We start from the raw sequence: 26,447 nt of genomic DNA, 5'->3' as shown, positions 1-26,447 counted from the left end.
AACTAGCAGAAAATGTAAGAAATAAAACTATATCGCAGTCTATTAACATATAAAGTGGTTTATTTCAACCCCTTTGTGCCTATTTATTGAAAGTGTATGTCAGTGTAAATCACTGAAATCAGAGTTTGGATGTTTTCACCTTCTGTCCTCTGTCTCTGTCTGACATTTTTGTTTGTTTTAGACTTCAGAGTTGTTGTTTAAGTATTCACTTCACTGCCCAGTCCTCTGTAATTTTTGCCTTGGAGGTGTCTTATGGAAGTTACACATGCAGTGAGAAATAATTCTCTCAGCTTGGATGCATTATCATGCTTTGATGAGTAATTACAGGTACTGAAAGACTAATTGTATTTTTTCATTACACAAGATATCAGCGTAGCATGCTTGTGTACTCACACCAATTACGTTGAACAGGAAAGTTGTTTGTGTCGGCTTCGAGCAAAGTCACACAGAACTGCCATTTTGATTGTGTTTTGCATCTCTGATAGTCTTTAACACTGAAATAGGAATCTGTGGTGGGAAATACAGTTCAGTACCACAGGGAGGGAGTGCTCAATACTTGTAAAACTTGGAGCTTAATCTTCAGTTGTCATCTGAATTCTTGTGAATGAATAAATTAAAGCCACCCAGGGTTATAACTGTGGTGTTCTGGGAAAACGGAATAAGATTTACTTGAGGTAAATCCGATAGGAGGAATGGATGCAGGGTTTGTTCAGAAATCTGTGATTCTGCCACAGATTGTAAGTTTTTTATGTTTGCATAATTTATTGATGAAAAAGAAAAAAACTGCATCTGCCATTTTCATTTAGATTCTGACTGTATCAGAGCTAATGCCACGTCAGGCAAGCAAGCGTCATCCACAACAATACACAACAGTCAAGAAGACCGATGGCAACACCAGTGCAGATTATGACAGTGATACAAAGTGGGGTTACATTAGGCTGCATGCCAAGCAACATTATTTGTCAATTCCTCATTCAGTAATCAGTGCAACACAATCTGTATTATCCCTGTTGGAAGTTAAAGCCAGATTGGTGTGGGTTGCTTTATCATTAGTGAGGTGTTATTGAGCCCTATATTTACTTTGTGCGACATAATCAATTTTATAAAATGAAAAGCTAAAATGTGGTGCTGTTATGTGTGTGTGCTGCACAACTTTTCTTTCTTTCCTAGTATTTTGGCGAGGAAATATTTTAGCTCAGGGTCTCCAAGGGGCGTAACTTTTTTGGCACAGATTGATAACCAATTGGATGATTTATATTAGCTTCTGGTCGCACTGAAAGCCGGTGAAACAGGGAGAGACAAACTGTTCTGTGATCAAAGACAGGTCAGGTTGGCGTAAATAATGATTTTTTTTTTTTTGTCTGTGATTTCTGCAGGCAAAACAAATATCTCTTTTTGTATTGTAGACAGGTAGATCATGTCTATGTCGTCCATTACAGCTGCGAAAACAGAGTTAGGTAATCCATTATATTGTTTCTGCTGCTTGTTTTGCCATATGGCTTACAGATAAAAATCAATCAGCTACTTACCTCTTGTCAAATTCAAACTAAAATCTGTTCAAATCTAATGTTTTTGTTTGTATTTGTCATTGTGATCTGAGTCTTCCCACATATCCCTGTAAACATTTGTTATATAGCTGTAAATCACAGGAAAATAATATTAATTGACATAACCTTCTAGGGTGGACACTGACGTACTTGTTCCATCTATTACCAACAGATGGCTCTTTAGAATGACACTCACTTTGTGACCTTTAGCTCAGACAGTTTTAGTTTGTGACGAGGACAACATTTTCAACAGGCACACTATATCTTCAGCCAGCGTGCATATATATATATATCAGCCTTTTCTGGGAGGGATTTAATGTAAGTTATAGCAAGGTTATCCTTCTCGAGTCTGTTAATTTAGTTCTGCCACTTCTGTGAAGTATTCTGTGGTCAGAGTTACTGGGAACAGGCAGTACAGCAGAAGAGAAAATCAACTCATTGTCTTAATAGACAAATCCCCTTACATCCCCTTACACATGCACACAAGTGTTGTGTGTCTGTGTGTTTGCTTCAGTGCTAGAGGCAGTTCCACGTGGTTACATGACAGCAGGCCTTGACAATAAACAAACTTTGCCCATATTAAACTTTGCCCAAATCAATGGGCTCTTGCTTCATGAAGTGGCCTCTGTTAAAACTCTGTGAACCTTTTACTGAATCATTGTCAGATTAAATCAATGCAGGCTCCTCTAATGAAGTTTCAGCTTTCCCACTGGACACCAAGAATGCAAAAAATGATTGCACCGAGCACGTCCAATCATATGTTCAAGGTTCCTGCAAGCGTATCATGTTTGTAACTGTGAATGCAGAAAATGCATCATGGCTTCGTACCATTTCACTTTTACAATATGGCTAGTTTTGTAGAAAGCCACATTTTTAATCTTCAACTTGCTCTGAATAAAATGTCACTAATAAATGACTTTCATAAAAATAATGACAGCTACTCATTATAGTAACTCAGCTCAACAAGAAAGGGGTCTAAAGCCCCAGCAGTGGCCCCGAGAGGCTGCACTATTCATTACACCTCACATTATGACAGAGTTGGACAAAAAAAAAAAAAAAAGCAACAGTCAGTCAATTTAATTGTAATCTTCCTTACAGATTGTGAGCAGTCTGGGGTGTGAAGATGACATATTGGCTGGAAGGTGACAGACTCACTTGAGTGTCGAATTCCACAAAAAAAAAAAAAAAAAAAACACAATATTTTTTCCAAATGGAAATTGTAGCCTGGTGGTGGCTCTAGAAAACACATCTGGGGGATCTGCCAGATTAAAGGTCATAGGGTCACCAAAATCCTAAGGGAAGGTGCTTTAAGGGACATGAATAAAGTGATTTATCACCCTAGGCCAAAGTTTACCACTGATAATCCTAAAGTCTTACCCTAACATACACAGCACAGCACGGTGCAGCGCTTTAACATAATATAACGCTCCTAATGAGTTTCAAAGACCTGTTCCTACATGTGTATTGCAGTGAATTTTCAGTGAGTGTGTCACCCAGTGAACCCACAAGTGCACATCTGTGTGCAAGTGCGAGTCATCTCCCTCTGACGCGCCAGATGCCTGCTCTGCTGTCATCTTAAAGTTACACCGTGTCTCAGCGCGGCGCGGCCCGGATCTCTTATCTCTGACCCTCCGTGACAGTGATGGGCCGTGCTCGGCTGAGAGCAGCCTGATTCGCTGTTGTCTCCGGATGCTGAAACCCCGCACACGCAGCACATGCCTCTCCTCCGTTCCTGCTGTCACTGTCGCCGAGGTCCGGGCAGCAGCGGTCGGCGCTCGATTGGTTTCGTCTGCAGAAACCATGGCAGACCAGGAGGATAATGTTACAATTCCTGAGTTCAGCTGCCTCCTCCAAATGGATCCCTACCTCAAAACGTACGAGAAGGACTTCAAGAGGAGGTAAAAACACGGCTCAAACGGCGGTTTTTAGTCACAGTGTGTCGCTAAAACGAGTCCCCGGCGCAGCGGACAGAGAGGCCAGGCTTCCTCCGGCATTAGTGTCTGGAAATAAGTAAAATACACACACCAAAAGCGACGTTAGCAACACAGACAGTCGCCTTCTGTAGTCAGGTTTGACATTTTGAATGAGGGGAGGTCGCACGGAGCCGCGTCCCCCCTCCCACACGCAGCGGGTTAGCTTGTTGTCCCCCCCCCCCCCCCCCCTCCCTTCTCCCAGCCTGCTGAGTAACAAGCGTTCAGACGGCGTCCATCTAATGCTAAATTAATGAGCCGCTACCAGAAAGCCTTTTCATTTAAAGTTGTTGACAAAGTCGGGTGGTCTCTCAACTTCCCGGGTTTGACAGCCGGGACGTGTTACCCCGGTCAGGTGACGTCCACGCTGCGTGGTGAGGTCAGGCTGTGATGACTCCGCGGGAGCTGGTGCATCGCTGTGGTCCAGCATCTCAGTGCAGGCCGGGGTCTTCATTAACAGCTCGCTGCCCATCATTGTCTGGTCTGGTTGTTATGGAAGCATCAGTTATCCAACAGTGTGTGTTTTTTTTTTTAAATTGGATTAAAATTCAGAGTTTTGGACTCTTCCAACTCGGAGAACATACTGTACAGTAGCAGATTGGTTTGCTTCCTGCAGAGAAAAGGCTCTGTGATATAAATAACCCTTCAGACATTAATTGACTTTACGCAGTACTCATATGCTGCATGATTTTCCCCTTCAGCCTCGATTTGGCCTCCATACAAATTAATTATTAGGGTGGAAGTCTTAAGTAGCTGACGCTGTATGTGTGGTGGCAGTGATTGTGTGGTGTGTGTGTGTGTGTGTGTGTGTAGTGCATTTATTAATCTGGAACTATTTCCATCATAAATTCCCCAAACTTTTTTTTTTTTGCACTTGCCGAAACTATGATGGTTGATGGTATCAGTCTATACATAGAACTAGAATATGTTTGCGTTTGCTTAATTGAGTCATATATTTATGCCAGTAATGGAGAAAACCAAAGCGGAAAGTTCTGATAGGTCTTTTTGGCTCTATGTTTGAGATTTTTATTATTTTAGAATCAATTAGAATCCTGCGTCATTTCATAATCTTTGTTATTTAAACTTTTCCTGCAGAGTGCCTGATTTTACCTCAAAATTGATACACTTCATATGTGGATTTTTCTTTTCCTTTTTCTTATTTTTGGCAAATTGTCCCAGTTTAATGTAACGTGGTTTTGAGAGCATTGTGTCAGCTCACCAAACATATTCACATGCAACGGTTACATTTCAATATGCGCACCGGGAGAGACAAAACATACAAAACCTTTTTAATAGAATCAGTTTTAATTAACTGAACTTGAATTTCATAAACATCAGTTTTGCTAATTAGTCAATTCAGCGACCCTTAGGCCTGTTTATTCCCTGCCACTTTTCTCACCCAAAGGATGCCGAAATAATACAGTGAATATTTACAGGGAATTATAGAGTGAATATTTGATTAATATTTGAATATTGAAGCAATCTGTCTTTTAAATAAAAACTTCTTAAAGTACCTTATGTTGACCTGAAAAGCAGTAGCATGTGCACTGACCTTGAGTCTACTCTAATCTCCAAAAGTAAATAGACCCTCTCTGTAAATCAACAGATGATTCAGTCTCAAACGCTTTTCTTTTATTTTTCAAATTTCACTTTAATTCATTTGCTTTGGGTTCTCGTGTCTTCTAAATAGCAGTGAGCTCTAACCAGATTAACAGCCTGTATTAGAATGAAGGGATGCACTATAAAAAAAAAAAAACTGCACAATGGCTGAGTTGCAACAACATGCTCAAGTTAATAATTTCGCAATGCTGATTTCGTAATCCTTCCTTTTCCTTTGAACAGATCCTGTAAGATAGATTCTGAATAGAAGGCCATCTGGCTCCCAACATGACAGTGTTATTCTTCAGCTCATGTCAAATTAGCCTTAACTGCTGGATTAAAAAAAAAAAAAAAAAAAAGTGAGTTTAAGTGTTTGTTTTTTACTCACATGCCGACAGTGATAATGATCTGCAGCTCACATTGCTGCAGTACCTGCTCCCTGTCGGCTGGTCCCTGAAATTAGTCCTTAAAACTCTGCTTAGGCACCATATAGTTTTATCCATTTTCATTACCGTGTCAGATCTTGTCTTTAATGTGGCAGGTAAGGGACCACCTGCTTTGTATTTGAAGCATGTGAGCAGGGCTCTAGCCTTCCAGAGAGATGAGCGTGTCAGTTCCATCTCAGACACAGCTTGGGATTGCTAGGCTTCACCGAGCTCTAGACGTGTCTCAAACACCTGTCTCACTGATGAAAGTTGCACATAAATTATTTTACATGTAGGATTGCCGCTGTGTGAAGGTTAATTCTTTGTAAGCCCCTGGTGTTCTAAGACCCAGCGTCCAAGCACCATATCATGAAAACAGGCATAGAAATCAAGAGCTTTCTCAGGCTGTGGCGTCATGCTGAGTCCTCTCACTGAGCTGCGCAATGCTAAGAATTCAGCTGGCTTATCAGGAGGAGACCTATGACCACGCACACTGATTCTTTAGATTTCACAGCCATGTCATAGCTCAAGGCTGCCCACATCACAGGTTTGTTGAACTTTGGTTGACAACAGATACAGCCGGTATGCTCATACAGTGAGAATTATTCCATCATATTTTGCAAAGCTTCCATTCTAATTAGTTATCTTCATGGCTGCTGGCAGCTCTTATTTTATTTTATCAGGATTTCTTGAGTTAGTTTAAGGTTGATTGTGAAAACAGCCGTTGATGCTGCACGCAGGTTACAGCCCCAGTGAGCAATGCTCTATTGACATGCTTCATTATTTACCCTTCCTGTTGCGCAAGTGTGCAGGAAGTGCTGCTAGGACTTTGCAGCACATGGCACCACGTATCTCCTAAATTGGACCAAATGAAAGCAGGGAGCATTGGGACTGCTGCTTATTACGGCAAAGAGTTTTTGCAAAGAATTTGAGTATGTCATCAGAGCTCAGTCCAAAGTGAAAATACCGCAATAAGTCTGAGTCTCATGCTGGTGATGATGATGCAATATATTTAAGGCAAAACTGATTATTGACTTTGAAGTGATAACTACCAATGCATGTGCTCTGACTGAAGTGAATAATGAGCTCAAAAACAGGAATTAAAGATAAGTGGAAAAAAGGCAGCCTGCAGTTCCTTGGTCAATAGGAATCATTGGAAGGACTGGATAAAATTTCTGAAACCGCCTGTTGAATTAGAATGAGTGAATGTTTTATGTACCTCTTTGACAGTAGCTTTGGCAGCATTTATTTTCCCATCGCCCTGCTTCAGGGTCAACAAAGGGGTGACGTTAGCAGGGAATTGTAGCTCTCATCAATCAACCTCTCTGCAAATGCTGGGGTCCCTCTTTACCCTCATTAATGCACTTAGTCATAGACAGACATTAATGACATTATTTGAAAGTCACCTTGCTGCAGGGCTGTATGGAAGCCCTTAAGGTAAGTTGAGGTCAGGAATCTGAGACGCTTTTCTCCAGGCTGATGCAGGCTGTCCCGATGCCTCTGTGCTTCAGCTGCCACCATCAGTCATACACAACACAACAGACGTGAACGTTCACTCTAAATTTAGACGCCCGATTGTCTAAAAGTGAGTGTACCAACAGGTTACAGAGTTCAGCTCCTCTGTGGGGAGAATTTTAAGAGGTGGACTGTGATCATGACCCCCCCCCCCTAACTAATTACTGCTAATTTGACTGCCATAAATCTGTTCAAATCCATTTATATACTACCAATACTACTACCACCTCCACTATTACTACTACTAATAATAATATTTTTTCAATATGAATTTTATATTTATATTTCCTCAATATAAAACAGACAAACAGATCAAAGTAAAATTAAAAAAAACATTGCACAATAAAAGAAAGTGTGTCTTAAGAAGTGAAATAAAACAGAGAACTGACTCTGCAAGTCTGATTTCCCCACTTTGTTCCAAAGTGAAGGGGCCCTGACAGCAAAGGCTCTTTCTCCTTTGGTTTTCAGACCTTGGAATAGCCAGCACTGCACTACCAGAAGATCTCAGACTGTGTTGTTACTCAGAGGGATAAAAGCTGAGAAATACAGGGAGAGGCCAGCACATGCCTGTCCTTAAAAGTAATTACAAATTTTTTTTAATCAGTCCTAAAATAAATGGCAGCCAGTGCAAGGATGCTCAAACGAGGGTGATGTGAACACATTTTTTTTGGATTGAGCTAGGACCCGAGCTGCAGCATTTTGAACTACCTGTAGGCAGTGGATTGATTTCTGACTGAGACAGGTAGGGAGCTGCAGTAGTTGAAGCGGTAAGAAATAAAAGCATGGATGAAAAAAGACTTAACCTTGGCTGTATTTCTCAAATGGAAAAAACTTGACTGAACAACTCTCTATACCTGGGGTTTAAAACACAAGTCCGGAGCAAAAGTTACACCAAGAGTTTTGGCTGAGGACATAATTTGCTAGTTCTGCTAGATTTTCCATGATTTGAGTTGTTTTTGCAGGATGGACCAAGTAAACTGACCTGAGATTTTGTATGAATTAAATGAAGGAAATTGTCCGACATCCAGTGTTTTGTTTCAGTAAGACGCTTGTCAAGGGTTGCTGCGGTTCTGATTGGCAGATTGAGCTGTTTGTCATTGGTACAACAGTGGAACTGGACATTATATTTGCTGATGATGTCACTGAGAGGGAGCATATAGATGGAAAATAAAATGGGACCCAGAACTGAACCCTGTGGGACACCACAGAATAATTTTGCGGGGGATGAAACTGAGCCAGCGATTGACACAGAGACATCTACCACATAGAAAGGACCTGAGCCAATTGAACGCAACATCAATTATTCCTACCCACTTGTAAGATGGAGCCAATAGAAGGCCATTACAAACTTTACAAAAAGCTGTCTCAGTACTGCGAAAAGATTGAAAGCCAGACTGGAATATTTCAACTATATCTGTTAGATGTGCTAGAAATTGTTTAGGTCTGGTTCTCACTGGAGCAACTGAATTGAATGGAAATTTATAAGCTGTTGTTGAGTTAATGATGCAAGAGCGAATGTGGAGTAGTCTAATTTTAGGAGGAGAAGGAGAATACAAATTAACCACATTGAAAAGATACAGAGGAAGTAAGTTCCATATTATTGGTCTTCAGGCCATATGATAGAATGGGCCTTGTCATGAGAAGGGCCTCAGGAGTGTAACACAAATTTAAAAGACTTGAACAGGTTGAGAAATTCCCCGGCCAGTTAGGGATAGGACAACATATATGAATATTAAAATCACCAGACTCTGTCGCAATTAGTTGAAAGCAGAGAGAGCTGGTCTGAGAATTTAGAGACAGAGGCGCCATCATTTTGGGGGGGGAATATCTTAAGAAGAATAAAGTAGGCTGATTATTTTTGATAGGAACTATTAGGTTTTGAAAGGAGAAGAATTCCCCACAGGATTTCAGTTTATAGAAAAACTTATCTCTGTAGATGACCCCCCCCCCCCCAAATGTATTCATCTGGCTTTGACCATATTTCAGTCATACAAACAATATCAATATTATTGCAAGTAATGAAATCAGCGCATTAAAAGAATTTGTTCTTCAAAGACCTCACATTTAAAAGAGTGGTTTTTACAGATATGCTTGGGAGAGCAGATGGGAGAGAGCTTAGGGGAACATAATTATTTGATTAATTGGTTTGCCTGATGCTACAGCAACATTTCGATTTTGGTAACTCTTTACAACTGTGGTGAGCAGAAAAGCATCTCAGTGAAGAACATCTTGAATCTTAAGGCAGATGGACTACAACAGCAGAAGAGCACGTCTGGTTCCACTCCCGTCAGCTATGAACAGAAATCTGAGGCTGCAGTGGCACAGACTCACCAAAACTGGACAGCTGATGACTGGAGAAACATAGCCTGGTCTGATGAATCTGGATTTCTGCTCAGGCAGCAGATGGTAGGGTCAGAATTTGGCGTCAACAGCATGAATCTCAGCCTCAGCCTGCCTTGTGTCAACAGTCCAGGCTGGTGTAGGTGTAGTGGTGTGGGCAATGATTTGTTTGGGCCCTTCAGTACCAATCAGTCATGGTTTGAATGCCATAGCCTCTCTGAGTATTGTTGCTGAGCATGTGTATCTCTTATTGGCCTGATTTGCCATCTTCTAATGGCTACTTCCAGCATGTTGATGCACTATGTCACAAAGAAAAGTTGTCTAAAACCGATTTCATGAACATGACAGTGAGTTCAGTGAACGTCACTGGTCTCCCCAGTCACCAGATCTGAATCCAGTAGAACACCCATGGGATGTGGTAGAACAGGAGATTGGCAGCGTGACTGTGCAGCTGATAAATCGGCAAAAATGATGTGAGAAACATCATGTGGAATCCAGTGACACAAAGAACTGTGGCTGTATTGAGAGCAGAGGGAGGCCCTACCCAGTTGTTGCAAGGAAAGCGCTCACTGAGTGCAAGGTAACACAGAAAAGTCAGCTGTTACTAGACAGCTGTGACTCGTTTATAATGGTCATTAATTTCACACTATATTTTGTCTGCAAATTTATGAATATATTGTTGTATTGCTTGTGGACTGTATAGACTCAAGTCAAGATTTCATTCATCATTGAGCAACAGCTTTCAACCAAGCCCAAGTTTTCTAAGATGCAGACTCACAAACTTCAGGAAGACAATTTAAAAAGAGGTCCTGTTGCCACAGAATATAAGGGGTGAAATAGTAGTACATGTGCGGGAAGAACCTTGGTATCCAGTTTTTCTTGGTGCACTTTTTGTCGTCCAGCCTGGACGTCATGCTGATCAGCTTCTTAGCACACTCCAAGTCTCCTCTCCTGCTTGACCTCCTCTGTGGCCCTGCGGAGGATATTCTTCTCCTCCTGCTTCTGTAGATGATTGATCTTTGCTGCTGTTTAAGTCAAGTTTCTCCTGCTGTTTCTGAGCCACATTTCCCTTATTCCAGAGAGTCTCCTTGATGAGATCTTTACTGACCCACCTTCTTAAGCGAATCCTGAACCTTAGCTTTGATTTTCAGGAGATTTTTCACCAACTGATTAGCTTTCTCTTGTGCCCTCTGAGCCCAGCTCCTCTCTTTCATGAGAGCTTTCACCAAAGATCCCATGTTATGTAGTGCTTTATTAATCTTAATCTCAACTGATGACTTTGGGACAAAAGGGAATTTTGCACTTAAAAATCTGTGAATTCAACAAAAGTGGATCAACAAGATCCAATTTCAAGCTAACAATATTTGCAGAATTACAGTTCTTTTGGGTTAACTTTGAGAAGAAGAAGAAGAATTTGTCTGACACTTAGTTAACTCAGTTATTCAGCAGGAAGTTAATGTCTGTCACTAATATGTTGCTATAATATCTCAGTTGTGCCATATGATATATTCTTCACTATCTTTGTCGATAAAGAGCAGATTGGAGAGTCAGAGCTGAAATCTGTGACTCACATCTATAATCTCCTGCTGTTCTATTACCACTCAATAGGGGACGGGACAAAAGTCTTTTGTAATTTCTGGCTGCCGGGATTATTAGTGTTTCTTGTCATGTACTACCCGACAGAGAGAGAGAGTGAGCAGACGTGTTTTTTTAGTGAAACTATAACATAGCTTTGCTCCGTCTTGTCTTTCACAAAATTCAGGCATGCATCAGGCTTGTAATTGATCTTTTAATGTTGTGTATTTATTAAAGCTGCCATAATCAACATTTTTATATTAGCCCTTGATCACATCTCTATGTGTATATGATAGGAGTAGCTTGTAGGGAAGAACCCACAGCTTATTCGGCAGTTTCCTTTCAGCATCTTTTAGTTGATTGTTTTGGTTTCATGGCCTGGAACGTTTCCACTCTCACTGCCAGAGCAGGCGGCTATTTTCAGCAAAAGGCTCTGATGAATCCACTGCAGGAAGACACAGTTAACTAGTGTACAGTGATGGTGGAGCATTTAGCAACTAAAGGACCAGAAATTTCCCTTGGGATTTGAGAGCAAAACAGAGCTTAAAGGGGGAGTGAAAATTGGACTTAGATTTGTTAGTTGGACTGAAACACAACTTCAACTAAATGATAATGTTGCTGCTGGGTGTGTAAATTAGCAGTTGTTTGTTAGCGAGTTTGTCTCTAACGAACATGTGTTTTTCATGTGTTCAACTTCCAATGGGGAATACATCTAGTTTTGAGAGCAGTTTAAATAAGGGCAGTAAAATATTATAGCAATGGACACCAAACAAATATTTATCTCAGCAGAGTAATTTTAAAGGTGGTATATCACATAAAAAGGCTCGGCAGAAATTGTAGTGAAAAGTAGGGTCTTCAACAAAATAAAAGGTAGAAGCGGAGTGCTATAAAACTAAATTAAATTATTTTCCTGCTGCATTGTTACATTTGGGCCACGTAAGGATTGTGTTTGAAGTGAGATACTCTAAAATGCATATATTTCAATCTTTTGTGTTGTAGTGTTTTTGTCAGGCTCATGTAAACCTTTACATCAGTTGGCTGTAATTTTAGCTGGCAAAATTGCTCAGTAGCTTTAAAAATAGCAGAACAAACCAACAAAGAAATGGGCTGGTTTTAGTTGAAGGCAGGAGGCCAACAGTTCTCAACAGAACTCCAGCTGACTGACTTGACTCTATTAGGAATTCAGGGCTTGTGCTGGAGAAAAAAAAAAGAAGCTGTCTCATGGTGTGACCATGTCATCACATGTGGCAAATGTGTGATGAAATGGTCACACTTTGAGGCTCTGCTCTTTGCAGCTTGATGGGAGAGTGTTTTATGGCCACATTGCCTATAGATACCCTGTGCAGTCTCATGCTAGATATTGTGGTAGACTGTAGATCAAGTGGTGGCACCAAGTGCAAGGCTAGGGTACAGAAATAGTGACAGCATCATCAGAATTTGTAGATCAGGGCACAGAGGGCAAGACATTGTATGATTATCAATAACTAGTGAAGTGCACTGTATAGATCCTCCTTTTTCTTCACATCACGTAACATGTAGAAAGACAATGTTTGAAGCTCTCTTGAGAACCGCACATCCAAAAAACTTGAAGTTGATTGAATGAGTGGCTGCTGAGAAAATCGAAATGCAGACAGACAGAGATTCCTCCATTTATTGTCAGATAGGAAAATAAATGGAAGTTTTGATTTTGCTTATAGCTTTGACTCTGTTAATGACTTTCTGAAATGAACTGCATCTTAGCACATGCAGTTCATTTGTGATGTGTGGCTTGATTTTGCCTCCTTGCTGTAATCTCAAGTGGAAACAGAGGTGTGCGGTGAATATTGCAAACAGGATTTTGGCTCACTATTCCCTCTGGTCCACCCCCTTGGAACTCATTTGTTCTAATCATAGGCTTGACTTTCATGCCTATTAATACTGTGGCAGTGCAGCTCTGCCCTTAAGTGAATCCTGCCTTTGTCCTTCCTTTCAGTATATTCTTGAAATGGTGACAAAGTGGCAAAGGAGGCATGTGGCAGTACTGGTTGGACTTTAAAGGTTTACATTTGGCAAGCACTGTCTGCATCCACTGTGCTCAACACAGGGAGCAGCTGCTGAGAAATCGCACTGTTACTTCAGCCCATCATCACTAGCCCCAGGGCATTCACAGGCCAGTCGGAGCTTGGCTTCAGGGCTATTGGGGAGAGAGTGCACTTAACTCAGCTGGCTGAAAGAGGCTTTCTGTACCAGAGGGAATCTGATATGGACACCAGCTGGCTGCAGGAACTTAAGTGAGATAAATTGCAAAGTAGTTAGTCTATCCTTCCCAGTTGAAGGTAACAGACTGAAGTTTATCTCTCAGGATGTGCCTGTAGTCTAAATTCTTGAGGGAATGAGGCAGGTTTGCATCCTCAGGTGGGACCTAGAAGAGATAATGTTAGCATGGAAACATTAAGGTACGGCACTGTGCATTGCTACGCTGAACGTGCTGCAATATTTTAGAAAAGCTGTAAATATGTGCAAACAAAGGAGAATTTTCAAACACATAAACACAGTGCACAAGTATTTAAACTCTTAGATTTGTCTCCAGAGTCTTTCTTCTGGTAGCTGGTCACATTAAACCAGTAGAATTACAGTTAAGGCACTTAATTGAAAACTTAAAAGCACAGTATGTAACTTCTGCTGATGGGGGTCTCTCCATCAACGCAATAATACAGTGTGGGATCATGGATCATGGGAGACCATTGCCATAAGCTCCTCCTGGTTTGGATTCCTTCACTGTCAGTGGTTCAGGAGATTTTTACCTGGAGCTGAATTATCTACAGAGGTCTCCTCCTCTCCAAAATAAACAGACCCATGATTATAACTGCTAAAACCCCTGAAGAAAGCAGCTGCACATTTAAAGTCAGTGTTTCGCTGACACTGTGCGGTGGACACAGGACATCAGGGAAAGGCTGGGAGCTTAGACTGCTAATGTAACTAACTTACTGCTAATTTATGAACCAGACATTTGGGAGGTTTTAACCAGCGGCCGAATTGTCCGCAGAGCTTTCTTCCCCTTCAAATCAAATGGACTGGGGGATTCAAACAAGTAGAAACACCAGATAAAGCAGTGTCGCTTCAAGAAGCAGTGATTCACAGACGCTGTACGGTGGATACAGGACGACGGGAAATGGCTGGGAGCTAACATTGCTAATCTAACAGCTAACTTATGAACTAGACATTTGGCAGGTTTTTACCAGCAGCCGAATTGTCCTCAGAGGTGTCCTCCCCTCCATAAGAAATGAACCAGGGGATTTAAACCAGTAGAAACACCGAATAAAGCAGTGTCACTTTAAAATCAGTGATTCAGCAAAGATTTTCTGCTGACACATGATTTGTAGGAATGGCTGAAAACTGAGCTTCCTCACCTTTGTTTTCTTTGATAACTAATCCTAACCCTATGGACAAGACATTCATGATGTTTTTACAGGCAGCTGAATTGTCCTCAGAGAAGTCCTCCTCTCCATAACAAACAGACCAGGGGATCAAATCTGATAGAGGGGTGATCCAATAACCCAGCAGTTAGTGATACTGCATGTAATCCCCCTTCTCTCTGTCGCTCTTTGCTGGTTTTTACTGGCAGTCGATCAGCAGAGGTTTCCTCCTCTACATACCAAACAGACCAGGGCATAACCCCCCCCCCCCCCCCCCCCCCCCCAAAAAAACCCCCAAAAACCCCCCCGAAAAAAGTTGTTTCACTTTAGAAATTGGTGGTTGGCTGGTACTCTTTGGTGGACACAGGGGATCTCAGAGTGGATGCATGGTCATCCATGAGTGGATAGGACCTGAGCTGTCATTTGCCTGGTTGTTTTCTCTGATAACTTAAGATCCAGATGTCTGATGACTAAAATCCTTCATTTGGTTGAAATTTAAAGTTGAAAACAACCAAGGTATAAAAAGGTGTATCTTAAAAGATGGCTTAAAACAAGATAAGATGCTTTTTTTTTTTTTTTGTTTATTTAAAAACATTCAGGGGAACCACAGTGCTGACACATGTGCGTAGGGTATGATGCCATTGACAGGCGACCAAATGAAACAGACCGTTACCATGATTAAAATCACTATTTCTCTGATTTGAGAATTGCTGGAAACATTGGGATGATATAAGTACATCACTCAAAAAAATATACAACATAGTTTTGGTCATTTGTAGACATTTTAACGTGGAAAGGTTACTTATTATAACTATATTATAAATTATTATATCATCAAAGTGCTTATTAATGTTTTAATTGTAGCTCCGTTCATTGAGTCCAGTGCCTGTTTGGAAAGAATTTTGATTAATCATCCTAGTTCCTGTCCCTGTCTTAAAGAAGACTCCACTGAAAAAGTTTGTAAATTACTTAAAAACTGATATATTTAAGACCATTAATTGCACACAACTTAGTGGAAATAATTAATTACTCGTTGAAATAGATTTTTGTTTGTGTTGGAATGGCGTTCTAGTGTGACCAATGAGTCTGAGAATTGCTTTCACCGCTGTATTCTGAGTATCAAGTCATAACATTGACACTGTACAATAGAGAGGCTGCTTTTTTCCTGGTAATGGTAGCATTACTGGTAATTACTGATTTATATCTTCTTCCCCAGTAATTTTAATTTGATAACTAGTTGTTTAGTGATATGTTGTGCGTGTGCATGTCAACATCCTGTGTTTCCATTGTGCTTACTAGAACAAAGAACAATATCACTATAATTTCCACTGTATTATCCTTCCTGTGGAGTGTTGAAGCTGTTATATGGTAATGAGGACATGGTGTACCATGCTTTTATATGTAAATTATAATACTATATGAATATTTGACATTAACAAGAAATCTATAATTTAATCATTAAATAAAAAGAATCAGTGAACATCAGCTTTTGTGCAAATAGCTCAGAATCAGATTCTTCAATCCTGTATTCCCTGTATCCACACTTACATACAGAGAGAAACTTGTGTACATTATTTCAGCTGGTCTTGTTGTTTCGCTAACACCCAGACCTGAATGCAAATGGTGTTCCTGGGAGGGTTGTCATTCAAATCAAAGCATTCTGGGAAATGGAGGATAGTGCCAACTGAAGTAGAAGACAGCTTGATGCAATGGAAATACACACACACACACACGCACACACACACACACACACACACACACACACACACACACACACACACACACACACACACACACAAATCAATCACTTCAGTGCAAAGTAATTGAAATCTATTCAGCATCACTGAGAGATATATGACATTGGATGTATCCAGTGGATCGCTTGTCCAAAGGTGGATTTTCCACTGAATTCATGCAGTTTTGTGTGTGTGTGTGTTCCCTGTGGTTTGAAGGTATGAGCTGCTACAGAAGCAGCTTGTACAGCTGGAAGAGGCAGAGGGAGGCTTTGACCAGTTCACACGCAGCTACAGGACCTTCGGCGTGCATCGACGGCCTGACAACAGCCTGTTCTTTAAAGAGTGGGCTCCGGCTGCAGAGGCCCTCTTCCTCACCGGTGACTTCAGTGAGTAGCCTGAGGAGAACTGTCAGCTCCTGAACAACATGACACCAGTGCGATGTCAGGTTGATTCCTGTGAATTTTATTGCTGTTCATTTATTTCTCCACACTTGCATATTCTGCAGTTCAAGGTGCTACAGTTCTTACAACACTGAAATTAAATCTGAAAGCTGTAGCTTTCACCTCCTAATATTTTAGCTATGAATTTATTTGTGTGAAATAGTGAGTCTTTTTATGTTAGGAAATCTTCATTACCTCCAGGCACAGCAGGCGTTCTCACGATGTTTTAAAGAAGCATGCAGCAGGCTTATGGATGAAGGTATTCTTCATTCCAGTTCTACAAAAGCATTTCACTTTGCAACAATAAATCAGATCATTAAAAAGGAAATGACACTTAAATATTAAGTTGGCACCAAAAGGAAAAAAAGATTTCAGCGCAAACACAAAGGTTGCGTATCTTCTAGGTGCATTAAATAAGAAATTTGACACTTCTGCACTCCTGAACACAAAAGGGCCAACAATTAAGAAAAAGCACAGCGGGCTGCGGTGCGAGGGTAACGGCCCTTTTAATCAGCCAACCTGGGAGTAGGAAATGTGGAAAATATTGATTACACAGGATAAACTTGCATACTGAAGGAGGTTCTTTTGAATGTGGGAGTGTTTGTTAATATTTTAGTAGCTGGTTATTTCATCATCGCCTGCAAAGTTGTTGAGAGAGCGCAACCTCTGTGTTTGCACTGAAATCTCTATCGCCTCCAGTCCCAACTTTGAAAGTAATTTCAGGTTAATATACTTCTGAGTGTTATTTTCGCTTAATGTGGGCTGTGAGAAAGCAGCAAAATAATTTATTTTTTATCATCATTACCAAGATTAAATGAGACTTGCTTTCATCTATCAAACAGATATACAAGGTAATACAAGAACTCACTGTCATTTTTTTCCTTTCCTTTATCACATCTATTACACATGCCAGGAGCAAACATATTACTCTCACCGGACAAATACAAAATACAAAAATGTAGTAATAGAAAAAAAAAATAAATAAACATGGTGAAAGAGTTCAGACCTGTGCACGTAATTCAGACACCGTGTGCCATCCCCCACCACAGCACAAATACTTTCTTCTGCACCACAGCCAGTCTGAGCTGACACCCTGCAGGTAATAATAAAGGAGCGCAAATGCTAATGGTAATATCCTCAGACCAATACTGTATGCAAAACCAGAGATTTGTCAATTTGTTTATTGTCCCTACACATTTTTTGTGTTGTTTAGATGTGTTGCTGCCATTCCCACTTTCCGCATTATTCCTGTTCCTTTTTTAATTATCTTCCCAGGACCTTGGGCAGCAGCTCAATTCCAACTTTCAATTCTGTGAGAGATTATATTTTGACACGGCTCAGTCATATTATTTGATTTCAATTTCATAGTAAATGTGGAAACAGCCCAGCAGCCCTAGTCATGAATATGGTGCAGGTTGGATGCATAATGCACTGTATTTTTTCAGAGGAGTTTAAGCATAGGAAGATGGATAAATTGTGAAAAAATATGACTCGGCTTGCCTGTGAAAAGTGCTGGTGTTGTGCCCGGTCACTTCTGGAACATCTCCTGTAATTCATTTCCTATCCTGCCGTTGTTTTTGCTCATGAATAGCAAGCAGATATGGATTACTGAAAATAAACAACACCCTAAATTGACATGCCAAAGTGGTCACTTTATAAGAAATGCTTTTGTATTGTGATATATTCCTGTCGGTCAATGGCAGCTGGTAATGTGGTATCAGCAGGTTATGAATGTGACGCCTCTCTCTTGTTCACTCAGATGTAATTCAATGAGCAAGTCAAGTGATATTTTATCAGTTTTCCTTTTAGACGACTGAGCCTGCTGCTTTACTCACTGTTTCAAAAGTCACAGGATACTGGAGAGAGGTGCAGGGTAACCCATGAAAACCCATGAGGAAGAGTTACGTGAGAGAGAGAGAGAGAGAGAGAGAGAGAGAGAGAGCGAGGGACAGACAGTGTGAAGACTGAGTGTAAAAGTCAGAAAAATAAAGAGACCCTGTGACCACATGGGGATACTGAAATAGAGCAAAAGCCATAGTGGCGAGTATCAGCTACAAGCTACTGTTAGCTCAAGACAAAGTGGCAACACACTGTAATCATTAAAAATGCTACTGTTAAAGTTTTATTTGCAATAAAAAAAAAATAATAGTAATATAAGCCCCTGCGGTTGGATTTTATCACTTTGGCGACTCCTATAGCTATAATAACATAAAAATTACACATGTACTAGCTTTAAATAAAGCTGATATGTACGTCTCAGTTGTCAGTAATATGAGCCTTGTTTTGGTCAGCATAATGCATTAAAACTGCACGAGGATAATTTCCAGATAGGCAGTACAAAATGGAGATGAGAGATTTTACAGCAAGTTCACTTGTAGATCTGAGGAGTCACAAAGTGACGAGATAAAAATATCATTTATTTCAGACTCATCGGGTCTGTGGTCACGTCCTGCCACAGGATACCAAAGGGACAAGAGAGATTCATGTACTGACCCGGGCGCTGTCATATATGATCATACGGCTTTCTTTGATCAGGGCACAGCTAATCACAACTAATGTCTGGATCTGTGCTGTAAACCTTAATTTAATGTGTTTAAATCCTCTCTGTGTTCACCCACAGATGGCTGGGACAAATTCTCCCACCCCTACACCAAGAAAGAATTTGGCAAGTGGGAACTGATTCTACCGCCTAAGCATGACAAGTCTCCAGCTGTGGATCATTACACCAAACTCAAGGTAGAGAACAGAACATCTTCATGCCTATTTTCACTCCCTCAGTAGGTGTCATCTCGCTGCGGCGGCATGGGAACCTGTCACTGTAATGTGCGAGGGAGATTCCCCGGCATGTGCGGTTGTCTTATGAACCCCGTGCAAGCCTGGCGTGTCGCCGTCAACAACATGTCATGCTCACAACACGCAGATGGGAGATTACTGTATGTACACAATCTGCACAGTGGAGGGTAGATACAGTGGAGGGGCCCAACTGATGGCTTTTATTTCAGCTCCCATCTGCGGCATGTGTCCCTCAGGACACTGGGCCATGTTTGCTCGGTGCACAACACAGGCCACAGTAGGTGTAGATGATTGGTTTTTAGCTCTTGTAAATAATTCATCAGGGTTAAATGCAAAAGACGCACCTCCCATTATGCATTGTCTCCCAAAAAAAAAAGCACAGTGTGGATGAGAAATAATCCTGAAATGAGATGCCAGGAAAGGAATGGATGGCATCACGGCGCCACTCTCCTTGGGACAGGGTCATCGTTGGCACACTCCTGCGCCCTGGACAGCCTGCCCAGCTCCCATTGTCAGTGGAGGTCAGTCTAAGGACGATAAGAAGCAGATGGAAATGCTGGCACCTGGCCTTTCCTTGTGCACCCCCGCTGCCTATGAATGGCTGTCTTGCTGTGAGCTCCACTTTAGAATTAGTTCCACAGCACTCCCTCGTGGAAGCACAAGCTTAGCTCCAATCACTCTCATGTAGAGCAGCTTGCCCTTCCATCCCCTTTGTTCGGGCCCCAATTTGTCTCCATAAACAAGCAGTGTACTTCCGTGGCTACAGTATTTACAATGAGCTCTTTAGGTTGCAAGTGTGCAAGACTTTAAAGAAGTCAACTGAAGTGTAACTTAAGCGATCGAACGCCTAGATTTCCATCCACACCTAACTTCTCGCAAATTGATGGGCCCTTAGTTGTTTGTCATGTCCACGCTCCCCTCAGCCTGTCCAGCAGTCTGATTTTTCTTTAATGTGCCTAATGCTGGCCAATTTGTCTGAAGGACCACCGCTCTGTCAGGCTTTATGCCAATCCATTTATCCAACTATCTTTTCCTAATCCTATAAACTGTGAAGCATGTCATAAGGGGAGCCAGGCAGCTAACCCCCAGGCGGCCATAATGAAAAAACCCCAGAGGGGGGTCTGGCCAACGGCTCACAGGCAGGTGGCATTGGAACAGTCATTACTTCACAACAGTAGCCAGAATTAGTTGGGTTCTAATGCCCTGTTTCTGCAGGGGACAAAGCAGGGTGAACACATACTGAGGGTAACACTACAGGATCGATTTCTTGGTGGGTTTTTCTAACTCTCATGCTGGCTTTCTCCTTTCTTATTTGACTGATGGAGGTAAAGTAACTTGTCAGTTAGATTTCCAAACTATACTTATTTGACCCCCTTCCAATCCTGAATTGCAGACATAATAGATGAGAGGCAAGGGATAATGATTTAGATTTCCTGTTTTTCTAAATTGCTCCCTGGCTCAAATCCCTTCTTAAGATGGGCCAGAGAGTGGCTGTGTTAAAACCAATGGAGAAGCTGCACACAACATAATTACCATTGAATCCAGATTCACCACAACAGGTTTTCTGGTCAATACTGTAGCTTTCTGTCCTCTACACCATATTATGTCCTCATTGCCCCCCGAGAGCCCTGTGTAATAGTTTTAAAGCTGTGAGGTTTGCATTAGAGAGCAGGGAGCTGCTCTCTGGAGGAGGGCCGGTTTTCATGTTGACATATTGAAAAATGTTTGGTTTATTGGTTGAACAATCTGCACCAGCTTTTCTCTATAACGGATGGGGAGTAGCAGCAGAGTTTCTATGATGTAAGCATTTCACGGCTGGAAGATGTAAATAAATGCTAACATTAACATCGCATACATCCAGGGACAGAAATATACCCTCAGGCCTCCTCTTAAACGAGAGGACTCTTATTTCTGGTTACCGTTTTCTCATTTCTAGCAATTATGTTTTCACTTTTGCAGCACTTTTTTCCATTTTGCAGTAGTTTGCACACTGTTAATCATGCAAGAACGAGGGACTCCTGTTCTTTTCTAATTCAGATTTCTAATACTGCATCATGTGGTCAGTATCCTTTGTCCGCTTATTAGACAACGTGTGTGTCCCCTTCCTCTCAGCTTATGTAAAGTGCCTGTCGTGTCTTTTGAATGTCCCCTCTCTATGTCATTGTTTAAGTGCCCTTCCTATAACGCACCACCCATTTGTCTCATTTTCCCAGGTGGTCGTTCACACTAAGGAAGGTGAGCGGCTGTACAGGATCTCACCGTGGGCGAAATACGTAACCAAGGAGGAGAAATCTGTCATCTACGACTGGGTGCACTGGGATCCCCCTCAGCCGTACATCGTAAGTTATTATTTGAATGTTTTATTTTACAGGAACAAATTGGATTTTTTAAAAATAACTTTATTTACAATTTTGACAAAGGTCAATCTGTCTATTTTTTTATTTTAAAACTGATCAGAAAATCAGTACAAAAATCTGGTTAAAATTGGATTTGAAAAACACTAATGCAGCTCAGTGATTCACAGAGAGGTTGCTTTATTTTTCTGAGCTGCAAAGTATCGCAATAGGACCTTGTTTAGTGTTTACGGGATGATTGGTGTCTTGTTGCAACAGGTTTTGGCTACCAGGAAAGGTAAATTGAAGTGAAAAGTAGTTTAAAATGAGCTAATCCTTAAAAAAAACAAAAAAAACAAGTGAAAACAATTTGCCTTTATTGTTAAAGCACCATCACAACTTTTTATCTGAATTTTTTAAAAAAAATCAAGCCAATCTCTCTGTTAAGTCTCTGAAACAACTGTATGTTGATTTTGCTCAATGTCAGCATTTAAAATAGCCTCCAATGTTCTGGTCCTTCCTTCACTACTTTGATTTGATTTGATGTGAACACACGGCTACATTTGAAGTCAGCCTTACTTCTCAGATCTAAAGCGGCTGTGGCTGTGACTTTGGCTGCTGCTTGATGCTGCTGATTTGAGAGGCTCTGAATGTTTCTCAGTGCTATTTGACGTCCTCAGCACAAGTGTGCACAAGCAACAGAATAAGAGGCTATTAAAGACCACCTTGCTTCCTTTATCGCTTGTTATTTGGCACCCTTTTAATTAGAGGAGCTCTCGTAGTAGCCGTATATTTGCTTTATTTACAAGTGGCAATCATGTACTTCAGATAGCAGGCTCACAAGGCCTGGTGGGTAGCCATCAGGAAATTTGTTCTATGTTTAAAACAAATCCCTCTCCCGTTGTGTAACTCAGACAGAGTGAATCATAGATCTTTTAATATTTAACATGCAGAACTATTATCAGCCTCTGTGGCAAGATATTGGTGCAGAGACTGGTGAGAGAAAACCCACACTTTCTTTGACCTTATGGTTCATAATTACTCACCAAATGGGCTGTATTTTTAGCAGTTTTTTAAGAAAAAGTGCCGGACTGTCATGAGTCTCCGTCTAATGTTGGTTTCCTCTCCAGCAAATTCACCCTCGGCCAAAGAAGCCCACGAGCCTGAGAATATACGAGGCCCACGTGGGCATTGCTTCACCAGAGGGAAAGATCGCCTCGTACACCAACTTCACGAAGAACGTACTTCCTAAAATAAAAGATCTGGGTGAGACAAAATTACCTCTCTGGGATTATTCTCTTCCCTTCCCTTCCCTCCTCCCTCCCTTTTTATTTTGTTGGCCACTCAGGTCTGTAAAAGGTTCTTGACTCAACCTGAGAACATTTTGTATCTTCTTCAGCCTAGAACAGCGAGGAAGAGCAGCATTAAGGTGATGTTTGTATATACCTCCCTACACATCAAATTTGATTCAGCTACATGGTGTGTGGAGAAACAATAGTTGAGTTTTTTTTTTTTAATAAAAATAACTGCCAGTGTCCTGGGCCATCTCTGTCAACACTGCTCCCTAACCCAGCGCACATGCCAGGCTGTTCTGAGAGCCAGTGTTCCTCCACCAGCAGTATTTCCAGTGGCAGACCTGTCACACTCCCTCTGCGCAAAACCACATCAGCAAGTCAACATCCTGTTTACTGGCATGACCTGAAGGGATCGCTGACCTTTGGACAGCACAGCACAAGTCACACCACACAGTAGTTATGGCTCCAAAACTGACAACTTGTTTCCATTTCCATGATCTTGACTCAGACAGTCTATAGTGGAGAAAAGGTGTCTTCCTGCATCTCGTATCATTCAGGAAAACAAATTATACAGACTTGTATTTAGGGTGAGATGATATGACCTAAATTTTACAACATGATACATTGTCACATTTAGTTTGATAACAAGAAAATTAACCAAAAGTTCTTTCTAAATGCATCATGATATGTTTTTGTTTCCCCTGTCTGACTCACTTCTGATTGGAGATTTTGGATGTCTGGACTTGACTGTGGGCTGATTGACTGGTTGAACCTTTGGTTATATGTCACCGGCTGTTGCAGCTATTCTCAGCTTATTTATACAAGATTCAGACAATTTATTTATTGAATAATGTGATATGAGTCAACGTTGTCTGTAATGTCTGAAAGTCAGAAATTCAGTTTACTGCCCAGCTTGTACTTGAATCTGCATAAACAGAGCTGTGATTTTTCTATTCTTGAACACTGTCAGATAAAGAAAACAACTATTCATCAGGCGATTGTGGCTGTTAATGCGACAACATTTTCAAATCAATAATTATCTAATATTTGTGAAATTAATACAACAGCCTGTGGTGAAAGACTTGAAATGATCCTGAAATTATGTGTGAATTTGAATTATGACAAAATTTTTACTTTTTTTTCTTTTGGCTGCTTTATAAAAGAAATGAAGAGGCAGGGCCACTCTCTGCTCGAGAGATAGTTTGGACAGCAAGACAAAAATTAAAACATTAACTAGTTATTAAATAAATTTGAAAATCTGTGTAAGTGTAAATGTGACTTTTTGTTATGCCAGCAACACAGCATTACGGATGCCAAAGTCAGCCTGTCTGTCTGTCAGTCCACCACAAATTGTACGTCTTTCAGTTTGCTTTAATTTTTTGTGTGTTTTCTATGTGTTTCCAGTTGGTCTCTGGACTAAAGCTGTGCCTTGCCACGATGAATTGAAATTAGTCACACACAGCATAATGTGAAATTATGCACGTGGAACAACACGGACTAAATTTTGGGAAACACTTTGTTGTAACATTTGTGTGATCTTATCTCGCCATTGACCAAATTTTCTTACTCATTAACTGTCATGCGTAGTTAATATTCGTTATAACTCAAATCATTGTAAAGAGCAGAATAAAAAAATGACTGTAACCTTATGGAACAGATCCTCCTCCTTGTTTGCAATTTGGCTCGTATGAGATGTGGCATCATTTTGCATTTGAATACACCCTGCTGCAGTGACATTATTAATAGCCGCAGATATGACTGGCACAGCAAACCAGGAGCAATCTGATAAATGCTGTTTCCTTGGTCGTGTCAGCCTGTTTAGTTGGAAAGGAAACCGCCAGAGTGAATGCTGTCAAAGAATCTACCTGCAGCAGCTGAGGGAATCTGCACAATAGGATTCTCCATGAGGCTAAACTCTACCGTCTCTAGTGACGGCTGCCTTTGCCTGCCATTTCATTTTCTTGACTGTGGAGAGAGTGTGTGTATATGTGTGTGTATATATATATATATATATATATATATATATTAATATAAAAAAGAGAAACTTCCTCTAACCGTGGTGCTTTGTCACTCTCTTCAAAAGCCAAAGTTTTTTTCTTTTCCTGTCTCTAGCCTGAAAAGATGTAAAGATATAAATAAATAAATCTGCTCCACAGTGAAAAACCACAGGGCCTCCCTCTGGAGTGCTCAGTGGCAGTTTAAAAGCCTGTTGTTCTCTTATTCATAGAAGCAGTTTTCTTAGGTCGTTTTGAAATGTTGTACATGACCTCCTGACTCTGATAGCTGGTGTTTCCCTGTAGCCACAGCCTGTCTGTAGGATCCCAGAACTTGTTTCAAGAAGGAAATGCCTGGAGCTCATATATACTGTATGACTGTATGTCACGGGTCAAATAGTATCAAGTTGTAATATTTCCAGATGCTTGCTGTGTTAAATGAATGTAAATTTTGTGAACACTGTATATTGATGCAGAATGTTAAGATAACATCCATATTTAAAATAACATCTGTATTAATATATAGTGAAGTATTCAAAAACATCTCCATGTCTCAGCCTGTATGGCCAACCAACCCCACACAAGAATTATTAATAAGAATAAGATGAAGCATTTTTAACAGTTGTTTGCTGTATGATCCAAGCAGCTGGTGTTATTAAGAGAAATCAGGGGATTGCAAGAATAATACTCCCTCCAGTTATTGCAGGAAATGAGGCTATCCAAATTGACAGGATGTAAAGCTCATAGTAACAAAGAGGCATCAGCATGTCAAGCTACATTGTATCCTGCTGCCATACGTACAGTATATAACACACACATATTTTCTGATGATACATAATTTACTGGTTTACCCACAGCTAATGTCTGAAGTATTTACAATCTGTTAGACAAAGTTAGCTCTACAATCTGGTAGGGAAGCGTTGAACACGTGAAATTGAGATTGAACCTTTTTAAATCTCTTTCTCCTTTATTTTAAGGTTACAACTGTATTCAGCTGATGGCTGTCATGGAGCATGCCTACTACGCGAGCTTTGGATATCAGATCACGAGCTTCTTTGCTGCCTCCAGGTAAATGTGTCAGAGTATGATTCATATATTTCATACAGGCTTTCATTGAATAGTTGTCATGTTCAAAAGCCTTAAGCCTTAAGATTTTCATTATATCAATATTTGTTGCAAATATTGATTAAAAATTCATTGTTAGTGGCAGGGTCTGGATTCAAGATATTTACAGGACCCATGTACAAAGCCAGGTGCATTTCACATCAGTGTGGAAGACAACATTTGATCATGAGTTCAGTGTTACCATGCTGGACGACACTGTTGCCTGTCCTCTTCTGTCTTCTCTAGTAAAACAATGATGAATCCTCTCAGCCCAGGTTTGTTCGGCTGCACTGTAAACAGATGCACCAGTTGCAGTTTCTTCAGTTACATTTCTGACGGAGTGGTCAATCAGGGCAGGGCTGGTGCTAGTGTGTGTGATTTCAGAG

At 40.8% G+C, this 26,447-nt stretch overlaps 1 protein-coding gene across 1 annotated transcript in view; it reads left to right on the top strand.

Moving 5' to 3' along the window:
* The first annotated feature begins 3,136 nt into the window (after nucleotides 1-3,136).
* Nucleotides 3,137-26,447, top strand: part of gbe1b (glucan (1,4-alpha-), branching enzyme 1b) — an 89,925-nt gene continuing 66,614 nt past the window's right edge. The window contains exons 1-6 of the mRNA XM_071496679.1: nucleotides 3,137-3,445; nucleotides 16,319-16,488; nucleotides 19,163-19,278; nucleotides 21,549-21,674; nucleotides 22,799-22,934; nucleotides 25,935-26,025. Of these exons, the coding sequence (XP_071352780.1) occupies nucleotides 3,237-3,445; nucleotides 16,319-16,488; nucleotides 19,163-19,278; nucleotides 21,549-21,674; nucleotides 22,799-22,934; nucleotides 25,935-26,025 (848 nt within the window). The 5' untranslated portion in view covers nucleotides 3,137-3,236. The remainder of the gene's footprint in view (nucleotides 3,446-16,318; nucleotides 16,489-19,162; nucleotides 19,279-21,548; nucleotides 21,675-22,798; nucleotides 22,935-25,934; nucleotides 26,026-26,447) is intronic.

Source organism: Trachinotus anak, unplaced genomic scaffold, assembly GCF_046630095.1.
Source record: "Trachinotus anak isolate AG129_WGS33_773 ecotype Australia unplaced genomic scaffold, CSIRO_AGI_Tana_v1 ptg000014l, whole genome shotgun sequence".
NCBI lineage: Eukaryota > Metazoa > Chordata > Actinopteri > Carangiformes > Carangidae > Trachinotus > Trachinotus anak.
Note: the sequence above shows the minus strand (reverse complement) of the source record. Positions and strands in the feature narration are given on the sequence as shown.